Genomic DNA, 20,013 nt, shown 5'->3' with positions numbered 1-20,013 from the left:
TGCATACTCTAAGAAACACTAAAATCTTTTTTTTCATTCTCCAAAAAAAGGAAAAGAAGAAAAGAAACACTAAAATCCAGTTCATCTAGTATGTACTGCACAAAGGTATAGAATTATTATTCTCCCAGAGTTACTTCATCAGGAATACCAGAAAAAAAAATATTACCAGGGCTATCTGAAAGGCCAAACTCAAGGAGGAAGCCATTATGGGATGTAAAAATCAGGCCCACCCCACACACACAGGAAACATAGTGAATTTCCTAAAATATAAGCATATTTTCACTTTAATAATGGAATATTCTTCCATTTTAGGGCAGCTACCAATAGATTCAATCTAGTTTCCAGCATGTACACTAGTGACTTGAAGAAGACTGAAGGCCGGTATGAAAGAATGCCTTGTGAGACACTTACTTTCTCCACAGTCTGTGGTGACATTTAATCCTACCTGATGCTCTGAACATGGAATTCAGTAATCAGCAGTCACATAGATGCCCACACTGTAGGCCTTCCCCATCAGGGTTGGGAAATTCCTGGAGATTTTGGTAGTGAAGCCTGAGGAACCAGAGGCTTGACTTCAACGTGGTATGATGCCATACAGTCCTCTCACCAAAGCAGCCATTTCCCCTGGGGGAACTGATCTGTCGCCTGGAGATCAGCTGTATTAGCAGGAAATATCTGGCCACTACCTGGAGGTTGGTAACCCTAGCAAAGCCCTGTAAAAAGGGTTTCTCCTCCAAGAAGGGACACTGATTGGCTTAGGACCATCTGGATCAGGGGCATGATCATAGAAAAATGATTAGACTCTGAGGCGAGAGTTGCATTTAACTTTCCCAGGATGAAGCAAGGCATGAGCATAGGCTCATTCAAATTGATCTGTACGCCAATAAGCTAAGAAACCAGTTCATCCAGGTTGCACTTGCTTTTTGTGTTCTGTTTCTGCATTCTCCCAGGTGTATGACAGAAATAGAAAAAGGCCAGCATCACAGGAAAGTTGGATTCCTCTGACACAGTTCCTCTGGCCCAGCTCATATAAAAACTTAACAAGTTCCAAGATTGCCAAGTTTGCCTGGCTAACTAGAATATGAAAGAACTAGGCTAATGCTACATAGCATCCTTTGTCTACATTTTCTGCTTTTTAAAGAGAATCTTAAAAATTGGGAGACTGTAGTTTACTCTTTTGAAAGCATTCAAAATTTTAATATAGAGGATTGATCAATTGTAATCCTTTTGTATATATATTTTTGCTCTTTGTATCTGTTTGTCAATAACTGTGAATAAATGATTCATACATCTCTGTGGTCTCCGATATCTACTTGGACGGAAACTACAGTAGCAAACTTTGCATAATATGCAGAGACCACCTAGGGGATGAACAACATTTCTTTGTACTAAGAATCTTTTCTCCCCCCTGAAATTCTCAGGAAAAAAAGATTTCATCAATGTTAGTTTTAAAAAGTGCATCCTTTGTGGGCTGAAGCAGAAAGATGTTCAGAAAGCCTTGGAAACTAGGCAAAGAGTTTCTGCTGAACCTCTAGATCCGGGGTGGCCAAACTGTGGCTCTCCAGATGTCCATGAACTACAATGACCATGTGCCCCTGGGGCTTATGGTCATTGTAGTCCATGAGCATCGGGAGAGCCACAGTTTGGTGATCCCTGTTCTAGATTACCATGGTATTAGCAAGACTGAAGAGCATATGTCAGTTGATAAAGCGCTATAGAACGTATTTACTTAGTTCATATATTCAGCTCAAATCAATCTTCTTTCTTCCACTTAATCCTTACAAACCAACTAGTTATGTAGATTAGATTGCAAGACTGCAACTGGCACAAGGTCCCCTAGCACAGTGGTCCCCAACCCCCGGGCCGGGGACCGGTACTGGTCCGTAGATCAGTTGGTACCGGGCCACAGCTCCTCATCGCCCTCCTCCCTGGCTGCTGCCTCGGAGTCTGCCCTGCCACTCTGCCACTGGCTCACCTTTGGTGCTCTCCAATGGCCGCCATGGCTGGGGCTCCCCCTCGGCATGGCAGCTGTTGCTGGCAGCGCCCCCAAGCGGGTTCAGGCAGCGGTGACATCCCCCCCTCGCCTCTGTAAAATTGTCAAGCGTTGACCGGTCCCCAGTGATAAAAAAAGATAGAGACCTCTGTCCTACCAGCTTCCCCCAATCAATCTGGGGGCTGTGCCATTCAAGCCAGTTCATGTCTATGATCTCCACTTCAGTAGGCTGAACCCTGTTCCGGATGGGGACTTGGGCAATTTCTGCACAGAGTACCAAATTGCACTTTATGTCCTGGCCAAAATTGCAAGATAGTAAATGGTGCTTTTCCTCCTCCACACTCTGCCATCACGTCTCACCTTTTCTCCTCCTCGCTAATGGGAAAAAAGGCACAAGAACAATGGGCTATTTTACTCACTATTTCTCGGCCTGTCAATCAACGGAGGCAACCAATCAGAGGTTTGTCTCCAAAGTTCCCCCAAGCAAGATTTAAAAAAAAAATTAAAACCAACACATGGCAATGCGTTCTCGTTAAAATGCATGTGCGTTGCCATGGAAGAGAGATTACAAAAAAAATTAAAATAAATCCAAATGCGGCCGGCCGGCCTCTCATGTATCACACCCCCGTTTCTTCTGCTCATCTTCTCTCCCCCCCATCTCACTAGCCTGCCTGCCCACCGCTCAGAAAATGACAGAAAAGCCTCTCCGTTTCCATATTTAAGAAAATTAAGAACGGTCCAGCCGATCCCTGCTGCACAAATTTCCATATGCAGGGAGCAAACTGATATGTCAATATCAGTTTGGGGATTTTTTTAAAGCCTTGGACTCCTGCCCTCTTTCTCCCTGAGCAATTCTGAAGCAGGGGCAGTGCCGCCCCAGCCACTGCCACCTCCCCCGCATGTGTACACACACACACACAATCACCAGCAGAAGACCTCTGCGAGGACATACTGCTCAAGTCACCACGGCTGCTGTACACACACACATGCTCCCCAGCAGAGGTTGCTTCCCCATGCGATGGTGCTGCCTGACCCGCCACCACTCGGGGAAACATCTTCTGCTGTGAGCATGTGTGCGTGTGGGGAAGGCGGCGGTGGCTCGGGTGGCGAGCAATTTCTTGACAGCTAGGTTTCCCCCACCCCATTTCAGTCTTAACAAAATGAGGTGGTGGGCAACAGTGTCCAGCTCTACTGATTTTATCACACTAGCAGCAAGAGCATGACATGAGGGGAGAGTGCTGCACCAGTGGGTGACTTTGAGCCAACCACAGATCTTAGAGCTGTTTTCACAGAGCAGATTTCTCAGAGCTCTCTCAGCCCCACCTAACCTCACAGGGTGTCCGTTGAGGGGAGAGGACTTCGGATCCATAAGTCCACAGATTTAGATATCCACTGATGGGAGCTATACCTTGCTATTAGATATATAGATGATATGACATGTGGCTGTATCTGCCATGAATCCCTCTAACTTTTAAAGCCACTTGTGTCCATGGCCATCTCTACATGCACTGGCAGTGAACTTCACAGTTTAAACAATTGTTGAATAAAAAGTACTTCTGCTCGGAATCTCTTGCATGTCAACATCACCAAACATCCTTAAATTCTAATATTATGGGATAGGCACCACCAAGGAAACCATAAAAGGGAAAAAACATTTGACGGTGACCTCTTTTAAAATAGGACTGCAAGTTTTTCTCGGCAGCTAGGATGTACCCTTAACGCTTACACAACAGACATTCAAGAATTTCCCCCCACTCATCCCTGAATCTCCACTGTAGGAAAAGGAAAATCTGAAGGTCTATTACCTTTTAAACTAGATTTGCTTTGTACTCCTAAAACCAGCATGACATACAAAAAAGGTAGAACGGGAAATCTGCCTACTGCATTTCTATGCCAAGAAATGTAAATCTCTGTGAGACAGACTTCAATTAATGGTGAGGGAAAGTACAAAGAAATCTGGAACCAGAAAGGAGGAAATGAGTATAAGAGATTTTGAGTAGGAAATGTGAGAAGCGAAACGGGTTTTAGAAGAAGAGTTGGTTCTTATATGATGCTTTTCTCTACCTGAAGGAGTCTCAAAGCAGCTTACAATCACCTTCCCTTTCCTCTCCCCACAACAGACACCCTGTGAGTTAAGTGAGGCTGAGAGAGCCCTGATATTACCGCTCAGTCAGAACAGCTTTATCAGTGCCGTGACAAGCCCAAGGTCACCCAGCTGATTGCATGTGGGAGAGTGCGGAATAAAACCCGGCTCACCAGATTAGATGTCCGCACTCCTAACCACTACACCAAGCTCTCACCTACTCTTCTCTATCAAAACTGTCCCCTCTCAAAATTCTATTCAAAAGAGACAAACATTTGAAAGAAGGGGGAAGGTGTAGCAATATATGTTAAGAATCTTTATACTTGTGAAGACATACAGGTACCTGAGCATGAAAGTTCAGTTGAATGTATTTGGGCAAATATAAAAAGAGTAGGAAATGAGAATGGTATTACTGTGGGGGTCTGCTACAGACCACCAAGCCAGTCAGAGGACTTAAATGAGATACTCCTAAACCAAATTACACAATTTTGAAAAAAGGGGGAAAACAGTGGTCATAGGTGACTTCAATTACCCGGATATCTGTTGGAAGACCAACTCTACTAAAAATACAAACTCCATTAATTTCTTAATGTGTTGCTGACAGGTTTATTTCCCAGAAAGTAGAGAGGGGAACCAGGAGGTCTGCTATTTTAACTTGATTCTCATTAATAGGGAAGAACTGGTAGATGAGGTGGGAGTAGTGGACACACTTGGTAGTAGTGATCATGTGATATTGGAATTTTCAACTGTGGGAAAGAGAAAACCTTTACATCAGTGGTCCCCAACCTTTTTTTGGCTGGGGACCGGCAGGGCAACGACCACACCCGTGCAGCGCGCATGCGTGGCCGCGCCCGCACCTGCGCATCACGCATGCGCGGCCAGGCTGCGCATGCACACATGCACGCAGCGCAGCCGAAATCGCGTGTGCACGATTTCGGTCACGCAGCGCGCATGTATGCATGCGCGGCCGGGCCATGCATGCACAATGCAGCCCTTATTCCCTCTCCCCCCCCCTCCCACAGTAAGAAGCTTCCCGGGCCGCAAGCTTGTGGCCTGGGAGGTTTTTTACTGCGGGGGGGGGGGGGCGGGGAGAGGGAACCGCAGGGGGGGCGGGGAGAGGGAAGGCTCAATCACAAACAATTCCCTTGAGAAGAAAAGATGGAAGGAGCCTAAGGAACCCTAGGTGGCTCTATAAGCAGCTGTCAAATGATTTGAGGAATAAAAAAAGAGTCATTCAGGAAATAGAAGGAAGGCCTTATTACCAAGGATGAGTATAAACAAATAACCAATCATTGTAGGGAGAGTGTTAGAAAAGCTAAAGCTCAATATGAGCTTAGGCTAGCAAGAAGTGCTAAACATAGCAAAAAAAAAGCTTTAGTTATATTTCAAGTAAAAAAAAAGAGTAGGGACTCTGTAGGGCCACTGTGAGGAAAAGAAAGTGAAATTATATTCCTCTCTTGTGAGAGAGTTAGAGCGGTTTCTCAGTGAAACAGGCTTCCTCAGGAGGTGGTGGATTCTCCATCTTTGGAGATTTTTAAACAGAGGCTGGATAGCCATCTGACAGAGAGGCTGATTCTGTGAAGGCTTACGGGGTGGCAGGTTACAATGCATGAGCCAGTGTGAGTGTCCTGCATAGTGCAGGGGGTTGGACTAGATGACCCATGAGGATACTTCCAACTCTATGATTCTCAGCATGCAGACAATTGCTGATAGGAAACCTCAGCCTGCTTGAGCATCTTACGTGGGAAGTTCCTTGCCTAAAGTGCTTGCTTGAACATGACCCTAGGTACATCATGTGGTTTGTTTTAAACAGGCAGTAGCAGAAGGAAGGACAAAGTGTCAGAGTAGCTGTGGAACCTGTGGGTAACAGACTAAACAAGGCTGACTCATTTTCTCATGTGAAGAAAGCAAAAACAATTTCATAGGTTTCCCACAAAGGCTTGTTTTTGGCAGAGGGTTAGAGTTCACGTAGCCTCTGAACAAGAACTACCTTATCCACAAAGCACAGAAGGGCCTACTTCTGCACATTGGGACTGTGCAATTGTGACGCACATTATGTGTACTTATGAGAAAGCTCACATTTCGAAAGGCTGGATCCAGCCAGGCTGTAGGGCAGAGCACCACCAGGCATCAGCGATAAATCATCCCTGGCAGTAGATCCCTCCCACCAGGCAGAATATCTAATTTAAAACAGAAGTCAGTGGAGGGACTACACTAGTGAAAGATGGAAGCACTGACCTCTCCATGAATATCAACACCCTCCTGGGAAGTAAACTCACTGCACCAAGGCCTATTGATACAAACTCCACCTCTAAAAGAACAGCTGTATCTATTATTGGGCTAAGCAATTGCTAAAACTCAGGACTGTCTGGGATACAAACCTGAATGTGAAACGACTCATTAAGAAAGTATGACAGAGACAAAGGAAGTGACATGATTCAGATCTCAAAAAGCCACAGCTTATTTAAATAATGATCTGTCCCTAGGATCCGGCTCACAGACAGGCATGTCCTATGTCTCCTGCTAGGCATTACGCTCTGCGGGGGGAAATCTATTGGTCGTTCCTGGCCCCAGGGAAGCTCAACCAGGGCCAGGGCTTTTTCGGTCCTCGCCCCACCTGGTGGAATGAGATCCCGGGGGGAGCTGCAGGCCCTGCGGGATTTGTCAGCTTTCCGCGGGGCCTGTAAAACGGAGCTCTTCCGCCAGGTTTATGGTTGAGGCTGGGGTCTGCGAGGTAGAGCGTTCCCCCCCTTGGGGGTCTGAAGTACACATCACCTCCCCCCATTTTCTATCGCCTTGGTAGGTGGGAGTAGACTGTGATTGGCTGCCACCATGTTATGTTATGATTTTTAATGTCGTTTAATTGGGAGTTTTAAGACAACTGTCACCCGCCACAAGCATACCCAGGGAGTGGCGGGAAATATATCAAATAATAATAATAAAGATGATGATGATGATAAAGTACATAGTCTTAATGTGCACTGACAAATCCTTGAGTGCTCTCTCACTCTTGTACTCCTTTTTCCCTACCTTCTCCCCTCCCAAAAACACACACACCAGCTGCTCTCCCAGTCTGATTGAGGCACCAAACTAAAGGAAAACTTCAGTGGATGATCCACTGTTCCCTTTCCCAGTCAAGTTGTTCAGAGCTGACATTAACACTTTCATCTCACCAGATCACAAAGCACACTGATTAAGCTGAACCTTACCCAAAGGGAGACTGCTCTCAAGAGGCACAGAAAAGCTAGAACAGTTTCAGGTTCTAGCGGCTCTTGCCAGACATTTCTTAGACCCAGTGAGTATGAAATGCAACAGGCCAAGATTCCCTGTACACATATCTCATTAAACCAAGAGTAAACTGTGGCTGCATTTACATGGGCCCAAGTAAAACCGTATGCAGAACAGGAGCAGAACACACCTGTTCTGACTGTGCTTGCTGCTGCTACCCCCTACCTTGCCTCTCCTTTCTCCCACCATTTCTATGCAAAAGCACAGCACAGTGGCCATTCTGCCTGGCCCTCTTGGGAGACACTGTAAGGCTACAATATGAGGGGGGCTGGGAAAGGGAAAGAGCCTTTAAAATAGTCAATGGGAGAGGAATGACGCATGACAGCAAGCAGCAGCCTCATGCCATTCTGAGAGCAGGGCTTGAGTCCATCTCCCACCCCGTAGTGATTGCGGAAGGAGCAACCACAGAGATCCTGCAGTTCCCTCTTTGACTCACTTCAAATCACTTCAAAGAAGTATTTTAAATGAATCTAGTTTAAGACTAGAAGCCCTGAGAAGCCCACAAGTCTTCCATAGAATTACCACAACACTGTGTGGGTGCTCCTTTTAAAAGTAAGAACTTCCTGCTTGCCACACAGTGTGGAAGGGACCCCTATGCTGAAGCAATCATCAGTGACTAATAAATCAGCTTCTGAATCCAGTTTAAGGGAGCTAGACTAACTGTGGTGAGGAGGCCAAATTCAGACAACCCACTAACCATAGTGATTGAACCAAGGCTTAGCATGGCATCTGAACTGAGCCTATCAGGCCCCTTGCTGTGTGGGCCTCTAGTGCTCTTTCTCTGTTGTACATTGCTTGACTTTTGCCCCTCACATTCTTAGCCATGAGAATGCTGTTTTAGAGCTCCGTGTGAGCAGGTGTGGCAGCCAGTCAAGAAACTGGAAATAGCATTCTGGCCCTATCCTGCCCCCCCCTCCCCGTGGGAACTCCCTGTTCCTATAAATAGGCACCCCATAGGAAGCAATCGGCACTTGTTCAGTGTCAGAGCCCCTACTACATTTGAACCCTAAGTACACCAGTAACTGTACACCAAGCAGGGCTAACATGAACTGTCTTCCCATTCAGGTTGCTGTACTCATGGGATCAGAACAAGGTTGCTGCCAGCATTCTTCCTTGCATCACATGAGTGTAAAATAGCCAGGAGATCCTAAGGCTGTCTGGCTGCCAGGCAAGAGATGTTTGGAGGTGGTTTGCCATTGCCTGCTCCTGAGTCATGGCCTTGGTGTTCTTGGGAGGTCTCCCTTCCACGTGCCAGCCAGGGCTGAAGTTTGCCTGGGCTAACCAGGTCAGGTGGTTGCCAGTTTTACAACTGGCCATGGTAGATGAGTCTTTCACAGCAGGTTGACCTATGGCCTGTCTCAATGCCTTGAAAAGCTTCACCTGATTTCTATGTATCAAGAAAAGCCATGCTGATTCCCCCCCTGGCTCATTTGGCAAGCCAACACATATCTTGAGAAGGATAAGAACATCGAAGGATTAATCTTAATTTGCTTTCCATGCCAGCTACAAATTGCAGCCCAGCCTCTCTCTTCCGCTTCATCTGTGACCAGAGACAGTGGGGATCCCACCATCCTCATCTGTATGCTTTTAAACTCCTGCTGAATGGATTAAAATTCCTTTACTCCTCACTTGCCATTAACACAAATATAGAAGTACAGGAAGGCTTTGCAGGAAGCTATTGCAACAAGTGTTTAGGGTGGGGCAGTACATTATTTCTCCAAGTATGGAGAATGCAGTCAGTGAGTTCTTATGTTGCCAACTGCATGGAGAAAAGTGTCCTCTTCCTTTACGAGAAACTTAATGGAATTTAAAAAACAAAACAAAGACTTTATTTACCTCCATGCCATGAAAAGCTGCAACTTCTCATTTCCACACTTTTTTTTTTTGCTATCAAGTCACAGCTGACTTATGGTGACATGGTATGGTTTTCAAGGCAAGATACACTTTCTTTTGGTCATTTGCCATTGCCTACCTTGACCACCCCAGGGAGATCTCCCATCCAAATATTAGCCAGGGCTGGTCCTGCTTAGTTTCCAAAATCAGGCTAGCCTTTACCCAAGTAAAGGTGTATGGGAAAATAATGTGGAAGATATTGCTACGAGGAGTTAGTGACAGGCCTTTGTCCTTTCTCACATCACCTAGCTTCCATTTTGTATGAGTCTAGAAGCAGGCCTTGTTTTTAGTTTTCTTACTGAAACGCAGCTGTAAGCGGCAAGTATTGCTCATATGTAAACATGCTTATCTCAACCTTTTGAACCTGGACACAGGAAGCTGGGTGAAGATTCACATGATCTCAGCTCGTTAGCAGGTAGCACAGTATAACTGGGAGACATCATGGGCCTCTGTTTTCCTTATGAATAATGCTCCTAATATGACATATTGGGAAGTAAGAGACCCCCCCCCCCTGTTTGGGGCTTTTAGTTGAAGTTTAAAAACTAGTTGTTAGCGGAACACTGGGAGCTTTGTGTACGTCAGTCCAGGGGCCACAATTTCTGCTGCTGACCTGGCTCGCAGTGACTGATTAGAAATTAGAAACTGTTTGTTAAGTGAGTATGAAAGGGTGGTATTGGATTTGATGCTGATTGATGTACTGTGAAAATCTGTGTTGCAATTGCCTGCTAATCCTTATCCATTGTTGTTCCTCTATATATTTATAAAACACCCTAGTGGTTGGGACGTGTCTGGCTGTTCAAGTTAGAATAGGGCCAATCAGGGTGCAGCCTGATTGGCCCTGCACCTGCAGCTCCTGCCCACCATCCCTGGACTCTAGCCTCTTTGCTCTCAGACATCTCAGTGCCTGGAGCCAGCAGCAGGTAAGGAGAGAGGCCCTGGGCAAAGGGTCATCATGGAGGCCTTGCTAACAAGGGCCTCTTGGCCTGCTGACTGCCTACTAAGGAGCTCTGTCGCAGGCCTCCTAACGAGCTGCCCAGCCCCCACCTGCCCCACTTGATCTGGCTGCGAGCTGCGGCCCTAAGCCATCTTAAGCTGCCTGCCCAGGAGCCAGGGGAGGGGCCTCTTTCAAGGCCCATTCTTAGGAATGGGCTTTGAAGCCAGTTATCTTTAACCGCTCCTAGCGGAGCGGATTAAATAATTCGTTAAGAGCCCCGAGGGTGGGCCCTGTCCGTGATGAGGAAGGGTGCCAATAGGCCCCTTCCCCCCGACTGACAGAGGGCCCAATCGGCAGGCACGGCTCGCAATTGGTCCCTTGCCGTCGGACTGACTAATTGGGAGGCGCTTTGCGCCTCCCGATCCGGCCCCCCTTCCTGCTCGCCTGCATCCGCCCGGCTGCCGCCATTACCTGCCTCGGATCCGAGAGGGCAGGTCACCGCCTCGCCGTGGCCTCACCTCCAGCGACAACACGGGCTTAGGTAGGCTGCAGCGCGGGAGGGGGCAGGACGAACCGAATCTGGCTCACGCACCGCCCATCGCCCGCACCGTCTCCGGAGACTCCCAAACCCTACTAGCGCCCGCTGCATTCAGAGTGCAGCGGGCTTATTTACTAGTATTAAATTAAATCACAATATTAAATAAATCACAACTCATCTACCTCTACACCAGTGTGCTTATTGCTTTCAAATCCTAATAAAAGAACCATTTGCCACTTTAACTTGGCAAGACAGAGGCACTTCCACACCTGAAGCTTCTACTGAAGGGACAGGCCTTTGGACAAGTCTACTTTGAACGTACCCTGTCTGACACTGTGAGCTATGCTTACGAGGAAGTGGTTTGTGAGGATCAGGTGGAAGCAACTTATTAAACCTGCCACATACAAACCTTGCAGATATTTCAACAATTTTTCCAGAGATCTTGACTGCAAAATCCATGTTTGGCTTGGAGCCTCATAGATATATTTTCCCAAAGAAAACACCTGTTTTCTAAGCCAAGGCTCTTAAGAAAGAATGTCTTCTACTCAGAAGGAAATGCCACTGAGTTCAATAGGACTTACTTCCAGGGAAGTGCATAAAGGATTGCAGTCTAATATTAATTTGGGGTTATTACAAATTATGTTTAAGAGAAAATCAACGAGACAGATACATAGGGAACTATTGTAGTATTGTTCCCCGTGTATGATTAGACGAGCCTTTCTTAACTTTTTTACTCCTAAAACATTCTTCAAGAAACCCCGGAAGTGGTGTGGTCTTGCAGAATATGGTTGGGAAGCATAGCCCCTCCACTTCCCACTCCCTCCAGGCCTACATGGTCATATCATTTGATAAATGTTTAACAAATTAAAAAATATATTTAAAATATATTTAAAAATTAATTACCTCCAACCCACCTGGGAAACCCTTTCAGGGCTTTCATGAAACCCTGGCTGAGAAAGCCTGGGTTAGACAATGGAGCATCCAAGGTGTACGGCTTTTGTAGTTTTGTTGTTTTCCGGTTTTTCCTGCCATTTACACTGATAATCAAATATGTTATACTCCTCCCTGAACCTAATAGGGGTGATCTATAAATCAAATAAAGAAATGGTTTGAGACTACATGATACAACAGCAGGGCCTTGATGGGAAGCACCACTGGAATCCTGTCTGAGTGAACTTGAGATCCTCTGTGGCCAAAAAGGCAGGATACAGAATAAGATTAGCACAATTCCAGCCTAGTATTCATTCAGCCTGGAGTTGCCAATGCCATCATTCATTCACTCAGTTTTTAAGACTGTCTACAGGACATTGTTGCCACTCATTTGCAAATTTTAAAAAATGTAAACACAGCTGCAGCATGACCTTATGCTGTGCAGACAGTCAAAACAGTATCGCGGCTTCTCTTAACTACTACCTGACCACAGTTCCCTTTTATCTCTCCTACCGGATTCCTTAATAACTTACCTCTTCTTTCACTGCCAGTGTTTTTCTACTAGTTGAATATACATTGTATGCTATCACCATTCTTCAACTCACCAAAAATATCTGCTCTTTTTTATTGTTATTTCACAACTGTATCTTTATACAGCTGTCACTGCATAAACATAAAAGGCTAAGGCCTAAGTTGGTGGAGAGTGGCTGGGGCCGGTCCGGGTGAGGGCCCAATCAGAGGGCATGACGTGCCTTCCGATTGGGCCCTCACCAGGACAGACCAGAGTTCCAGCCAGTCAGGAGGCGTGAAGCCTAAGTTCTGACAGGGCCCGCCCACACAGCCCAGGCAGCAGCAATCTGGAGACATCGCTGGGAGTCTTCCCCTGACCACCACAGTTAGCCTGGATAGCTATGGAAGCACTTAATCATTCCCACCTAATGCTGATTACAGTTGATTCATGAATGTCAGAGAAGCAGCCAGCCTGTCACAAAATAGGAAGAAATGAATCAGGCTAAAACCAAGGAACAAGGTGAACCTTTGCCAAAGCAGATTTATTTCAAAAGAAGACTAGTAGAATCTTGCCCATGGTGACAGATTTTGTCACAAACATACTGCTATATTAAGGGGCATTAGTTATGGAATTAGCCTTATTCTTAAGGAAAAAAAGAGACTTGGCCTTGGATAGTTCTTATTTTCAACAAAAACCACCACATCAGAACATCAGAACAGAATATGATAAGGGCTGAAGTTTCATCCCATCCATAAACACAGCATGGGCAGAAACAGCATCCACAACTATTTGGTGTTCTTTGCTAATGAAGACCTCTCCTATGGAAACTGAATGAACAATCCACTGCACGTATGACAGTCCTGTTCACTTCCCTTCCTCAGAGGCAAGATTTCCCTTCATTTCTATTTGCCTTCTGCCCGAGTACTGTATTTTCTTCTTTGGTGAAGAACAATGGCTAACCCACCCTGTCACAGTACAATATTTCTGGCTACTGGCTCAGCCCAGGGACCTGAGGAAAGGACTAAACAACTTAAATGTTACTCAGGACATTTTAAAATTTAAAAATAACAAAATATTTCATCTAATATAGAGGGGAGAGGTCAGGTGAAATCAGGGGTTGAAATTTCTGATGTACCTCAATATAGATACCTGAATAGTTCTTATATTCCAGGCTAATGAGAGTTTCTTAAGCTATTCACAGTGACTTAAATTTTTATAATGAAAGACTTTTGTTTCAGTGTTTCCTCAAACACTCCAGGATACTTTCTTTGAGTATCCTCTGACACTTTTGGCTTTCAGAAGGTTGGTAAACTATTTCCAGTATTCAACCCTGTTCTCTTGAAACACCAATATTCGTCTTGAGCTTTTAAGTAACTTAAGGTCTCTAATAACTTTTCTGCACTACCGGCAACATGCCTGGCTGCTGCTGGGTGTTTGTAATGGGACAATTTACCACACCACACCCTGCCTCCTCACAGGGACCATTTTGACCGGTGTACCCAGTCTGCGAGCCTCTTGTGGCTCAGAGTGGTAAGGCAGCCGTCTGACAGCTTTGCCCATGAGGCTGGGAGCTCAATCCCAGCAGCCAGCTCAAGGTTGACTCAGCCTTCCATCCTTCCGAGGTCGGTAAAATGAGTACCCAGCTTGCTGGGGGGTAAACGGTAATGACTGGGGAAGGCACTGGCAAACCACCCCGTATTGAGTCTGCCAAGAAAACGCTAGAGGGCGTCACCCCAAGGGTCAGACATGACTCGGTGCTTGCACAGGGGATACCTTTACCTTTACCTTTACCCAGTCTGCCCCAGATTTCTGCCTCTAGATGAGGCAGCTGGGGCAGCGAGGTTCCGCCACACTCTGTGGCAGTGCAGGGTGATTTTGTTCATTTTTAAGACAGTGGGATTGTGTTACAATGCAATGCCACCTTCTTAAAAATGAAAAAAAAATGTCCCAGTTGGTTCCATGGCGCTGTACAATGCCACCGAGCTGCCGGGAACATTTTTTGTCCCTTCCAGGAATCCATACATCAGACGAGGAGCCGGGCCTGGACAGCCCAACTCTTTGCTGCCAGGCCTAGCCTAACATAGACCTTGATGGCACCTGCGGCAAGGAAGGGAATGAGGGAAGAATATGTGTCCCCTTACTGCGGGGCAACCAAAGGCCTGATTCAGGCCAGTCCTAGGCCAGCGCCGACATCATCTGGAAGTAGGGATTAGCCCTGAAACCAGATGAGTGCTGGCCCAGGCCTAATTCCCCATGTGGAAAAGGTCAAAAGGCAGTTTCTAACCAGACCAGACCAGGGATCTCCATACTCTTTAAAGTTAACTCCCTGTTTGCCTGGATAGGGAGTTTTCTTCTCTCTCTAGAGAATCTATCCCCTTTCCTTGGCTCAAATGTCTTTGCCTACTTCCCAAACCTCCCTGTCAATTTTCCCTCCAATTCTATGTCTGTGTTAAACTGCTCTTAGCTAAGGCTGAATACAGACACTCTTCAGTAAAAGCAGAAATCTGACAGTCTCTCATCAGCATGCAGTTCTCAAGACTTTCTCTGCTCAGCTGATGCTAACCAATCATTTTGCTTGGGGCAGCCTGTCACTCAAGGCCCTCTGTTTCTATGGAGACTTAACCCTTCACAGTCCTTCATTAGTAGATTGTACAGCACTTCTAAGCTTTTAAAAAGTGCAGTCCATCACAGCATGTTTATTCAGATGGAAGTCTTGTTAAATTCAGCAGATCTTACGTTCAAGTAAATACACATAAGTCTGCAGCCTGAGTCACTCTGTTTGGGAGCAAGGGCTAGATTTAAGATCCTAAGATGAGACATCCAGGTTTGGAACTTTTGGCTCATCTTTTCTGTGCCATGAAGAAGTACAATCATTTCTAGAACAAGGCTGATGTCACCCATCCTACTCACTCGCTTGAGGTCACTTTCATGGAAGCACCAACTAAGGCCAAAGAATGTGAAATTCCAGTAATGCCTAAACATTAGAAATAGTAAAAATACCCCTTAAAGTGGAAAATAAATATTTCTAGCTTGTGTCACTTGCCACCTCAACTGACCCCAGGCTGAATCTAACAAGCAGACGAAAGGGGGCTTTTCTGGAGCCTGCGGATCTGGGATAGGTGCCGGGGACTCCTGTGTTGGAAACCAATGAAATGGTCTATTTATGTCCTCTAAGATAGCGATCCCCAACCTGTGGGCCGCGGACCACATGTGGACCTTCGACTAATTGGAGGTGGGCCCCGAAGGATGCCTTCTCCCCCCCCCCTGGCCCTTTACTTCATCCCCCCGGCCCTTTACAACACACTTCGGGTGTCATTGTCTTCCATCACTCCCAGATGGGACTATCTCATTGCAGAGAAACAAGCTCAGGGTTCCCATTGATTTGTCATTGTCATGAGTTAAAATTTCCATGAAAATAAAATGTTCCTTATGTTCATTGTTGTGGCGTGTCTGTATCTTATTTTGAAGGGATGTTTAAACATTACCATAGCGATCAGAGAGCGTTAGGGCAGTGGTTGAGAGTAGAGGAGTAAACTACCCCCCCCACCGGGCCTCAGTAAAAGTGGTCCCCAGTGAGTGGTCCCCGGCGTTGAGTGGTCCCCGGTGATAAAAAGGTTGGGGACCACTGCTTTAAGATACAGACATCTTTATTTCATATCTTTCAAAATTATAATAATGGATAATATGGAGAAGAAAAAATGTGACAAATATGTGCACAGCCCAGATGCATGATGTTCAGGCCTCTAAGCTGAATCTTCACATGGAAGTCATGCCTGGAGCACTAAATAGGAGATTGCTGTGAGAAGCCAGGATTCTCTCTTTACAAGGATTTTATGTCTCTGAATAGTTGTGACAAGCAGCAAGTCAACCTGAAGCTCCCCTCCCAAAGATGTAATGATAGGGGAAATGCTCATCTGTAAATATTTTTCTTATTTAACAACATTTATATTCTGCCTTTCTGCATTAAGTCCACCAAGTCTGCTAAAAAATTTCAAAGGTATCCTCTGTGCAAGCACCGGGTCATGTCTGACCCTTGGGGTGACGCCCTCCAGCGTTTTCATGGCAGACTCAATACGGGGTGGTTTGCCAGTGCCTTCCCCAGTCATGACCGTTTACCCCCCAGCAAGCTGGGTACTCATTTTACCGACCTCGGAAGGATGGAAGGCTGAGTCAACCTTGAGCCGGCTGCTGGGATTGAACTCCCAGCCTCATGGGCAGCTTTCAGATTGCATGTCTGCTGCATTACCACTCTGCACCACAAGAGGCTCTAAAACAAACATAATCAACCACAAAAAAATTAAGGCCAACAAAAAGTATTAAAAGCACAACTAAAATACATACAGAAACATAAAAACTGCAATTCAACACACAAAAATATAGGAGGCAGGTCCCTTAAGAAGACTTTGAGACCAGTTGAACCCCAGTGGGCACAGTGTTCCACAGCCTGAATGCCCCTGTGAAGAAAATGCAGCTCCATCCATAAAGGCACAACTACACCTCAACTACATGCAAAGTTGAGAGTCTGGGAAATGTGTAAAAAGGAACAGGAAGAAAAAGCAACAAGAGAAAGTGAAAAATACTGAGAGATGGACTATTCATTCTTGACATATGACTTGCATGTTAAAAATAGCCTAGAGAATGAATTCTCAGTGCTTTCCCCTTATAAGATAATTGTTATCTTTGATCAGACATGAAACGATATCTTTCAAAGATACATGAAAGGCCAAGTTGCCAAGAACAGCCTTAGTGTAGATCAAACTTGTTAGCATTGTTACAACCTGATGCACAATATCATGTTTTTCATTATCATTTGTACATATATACACACACATTTTCAGTACTGTTTCCAGATACGATGGAAAATATACATTATAGTGATAACCAAATCACACAGCATTTCTCATAAATAGCAAGGGGGACTTATAACTAAAACCCCCTATGTCAGCCTAGGATTCACCCCACACTCTGATTGTACTTGCCCCCCTTCACTCTTTTTTCCACCACCAGCCCAATTTTCTTAATTTGCTTTTCTCCCCCCACTCCCCTGGTTCCATTTTCCCTTCCCCTGTTGCTGTCAATCTTTTTCACTCCCCTCCATCTTCTCAGCTGTTTCCTCTCCTTTAGTGTTTCACCATATTTCCTCCCTTCTCCCCTCACTCACCTATTTTTGTGTCATCCCCAATTGTCAGGTGACTCCTAAGTCCCACCCTCCAAGCCACAGACATCATGGTTACCTTTTTGAGGATTTTAACTCCTATATAATTGGGGGAATTTAAAAAGATTTTTCTGTAAACCTGGTGAGATTTTGAACTACACAGGAGGGGGAATCCACAGCTATTGGATATATTTTACTTGACAAAAGACCTTTCTGATTGGGTCAAGGGGTTTAAAGTTTTACTGTTCAGTTAAAATATATTAACCTTTTACAGCTATCCAAGGACTTATTTTTATTTGTAAGAGATTGTGTTTTTATGCTTCTCCAAGAAAGGATTCTTTAAACGTGGCATCATTTTCAGATTCACCTTTCTCATTATATTTTATATTTTATTTCATTAGCTGCATACATAAGTTGGACAGGTTGTTTCAAATATTTACATACATAAAGAATCAACCGTAATGGTTTCTAGATAATTTCCATTTTCAACATCTTTTCTAACATTTGACTAACATTCCCCAATACCTTTTAGCCAATGGCCTATTGATATTATTAAAACACTAATATAAAGAAAAACTGTAGGGTTTTTCCACACTGACTAACTTTCACTATTGTTACAACAATTTTATATTGGAGGAGTCAGCCATTGAAGAAAAGATATTGAAAACAGAAATTATCTTGAAACCATTATGGTTGATTATGTATATAAAAATTGTATTAAAATTGAATATATATTGTCAGAATAAGAATATTGCCTTGGATATTGTTTTTCTGTTCTTGTTTTTCCATTGGTATTCTATTGTGAACCGTCCTTTTTTGTGTTATAATCAAATATTTGACAACATCAACTTTGGCTGGTGTAGATCAGTGGTGAGGAGAAAGAGTTGTGAAACTTAAGATCACAATTTCAAATGTCAACTGAACTATAAACTAACAAGATGATCTTGGGCAAGTTACCCAACCTTAGCCCTGCAAAATGGGGATAGTAATATTAACCTATCCCACTTGGCCGTTCTAAGAATTATTGACATGTTATGTGCTTTGAGCAGTGAAAGTGCAGTATAAATGCGAAGTATTAGGGCTGGCTACATCACTGTTCCTCAGCCCCTTATTTACATCCTATGGCTGATAAGTAAAAAAAAACCCCTGAAAAGATATATGACTGATCATTTTGGAAATGCACTAGATTGATTTTAAGCTTATTTTAAAACAATTACATTGACTGACACAAAGGGAATACTAGGAACACCTCAGAATTTTACTCAATAGGGCTTACTCCCAGGAAAAGATTTTAAAGATTGCAGCCAAAGTGCCGCCTGTTTTCTGTTACTACTTACTACTCCTCAGCATGTAGTTATAGCGTTTTGGTGCCAAGTATGAACAAGGAACTAACTGTATTTGTGCCCCACCACATAAATCCAGGGTCATCATTAGCAGTCATTACGCCAAAGAACTTGCAAAGTGTCTGCCAAGTACGACCACAGGGAGGGAAGAAATCATACCCAGTTGCACCCCACAAACTTACTCCTACCCTCGGAAGTTGGAAGTTTAACGAGAGGATCCTGGGTGGATTCAGATGGATCACCGTCAGAACAATTTTAAAAAGTCTTTCCGAATTTAAGTCGAGGAGGACCAGGCGTTCAAGCTGTCGGGGCTGAAACCTGGGGACCTTCGCGGAATCCGGAAAGATCAGAGCAGTTTAACGCGGGGACTTACCCAGAGCCAGCAGCAGTACGCTGTTTCGCGCCATGCTCCTAATCCAGCTGCAGCAAATCCTCCCTGGCTGGTGATTCAAGAACTCCACGCGGGTCAGAGAAAGCGTCCGAGTGAGAAAGGGAGACGGCGAGCACCAGGGCTGGTACCCGCCCCGCCCAGGAAAGCGAGCGGGGACTACCACCGCCGGGCTACCCTCAAAGGCACGCCCCCTTCAGAAGCGCATGGGGTCGGGGGAAGCGGGGCTGGAGTTCGGGCTGCGATCAGAGGCTCGCTGGTGGTCGACTCTGAGACTGGGGGACCACGAGCTGTTTAGCGTACATTTAAATAGTCCCTGTGCTTCAGACAAGGAAACAGCCCCAGGGGGTTCTTTGAAGGAGACACGCGTTAGGAAATGCTGCACTTTCAATTTCACAATGAAATTTAGGGTAGCAGGGAGCTAAACATGACAAATCATGGCCTCGAAAGTAGTGGACGACCCCATTGCAAAATTCCTTAGAATCCACAAGGCTCCAGCCCTTCCTCCCTTCAGGATAGGCCAACATGAATACAACCAGTGAGGATATGCCTGCTGTGATATAGGATTGCCAACTCTGGTGTTCAGAGATGGGGATGATTGCAAAGTTCCCTTGAGTTTGCACAGGGGGGAAAGAAGCTGTGTCTCCACTCCAGCTGCCTTAGACAGAACATGCATGCTTCACCAGATATTTGGCTGATTATTAATATGTAATGTTAGTAATATGTAATGTAATTTTGAATTTAACTCTCTGGTCTTTTGACAAGATAGTTGCCAGGGCAGCTTGTCACTTGCAGGGATGGCAGCAACAAATGGTAAAGTGACAGCCATTAATTACTAATGTAGATAGTTTTATTTCTCCACTGTTTTTGTGAACTACAACTGAACTCAAGGGGACTGATTGGCTGTTTTAGCAAAGAATTATCATATGGCATCATAAGGCTGAATTTAGATGTTGT

General features: G+C 45.1%; 1 protein-coding gene across 4 annotated transcripts in view; it reads right to left on the bottom strand.

Moving 5' to 3' along the window:
* ADGRE5 (adhesion G protein-coupled receptor E5) overlaps positions 1-19,249 on the bottom strand; it is an 84,959-nt gene extending 65,710 nt beyond the window's left edge. For 2 of the 4 annotated variants that reach the window (XM_077327363.1, XM_077327366.1), the window contains exon 1: positions 19,042-19,249. In XM_077327363.1, the coding sequence (XP_077183478.1) occupies positions 19,042-19,075 (34 nt within the window). In that variant the 5' untranslated portion in view covers positions 19,076-19,249. Of the gene's footprint in view, positions 1-12,192; positions 12,269-19,041 lie in introns of those variants that run through there. The other 2 variants (XM_077327367.1, XM_077327364.1) reach the window with 2 other exon arrangements.
* Positions 19,250-20,013: the final 764 nt, after the last annotated feature.

This window comes from Paroedura picta, chromosome 3 (genome assembly GCF_049243985.1).
Source record: "Paroedura picta isolate Pp20150507F chromosome 3, Ppicta_v3.0, whole genome shotgun sequence".
Taxonomy (NCBI): domain Eukaryota; kingdom Metazoa; phylum Chordata; class Lepidosauria; order Squamata; family Gekkonidae; genus Paroedura; species Paroedura picta.
The sequence above is the reverse complement of the archived record's forward strand: the minus strand, read 5'-3'. Positions and strand labels throughout refer to the sequence as shown.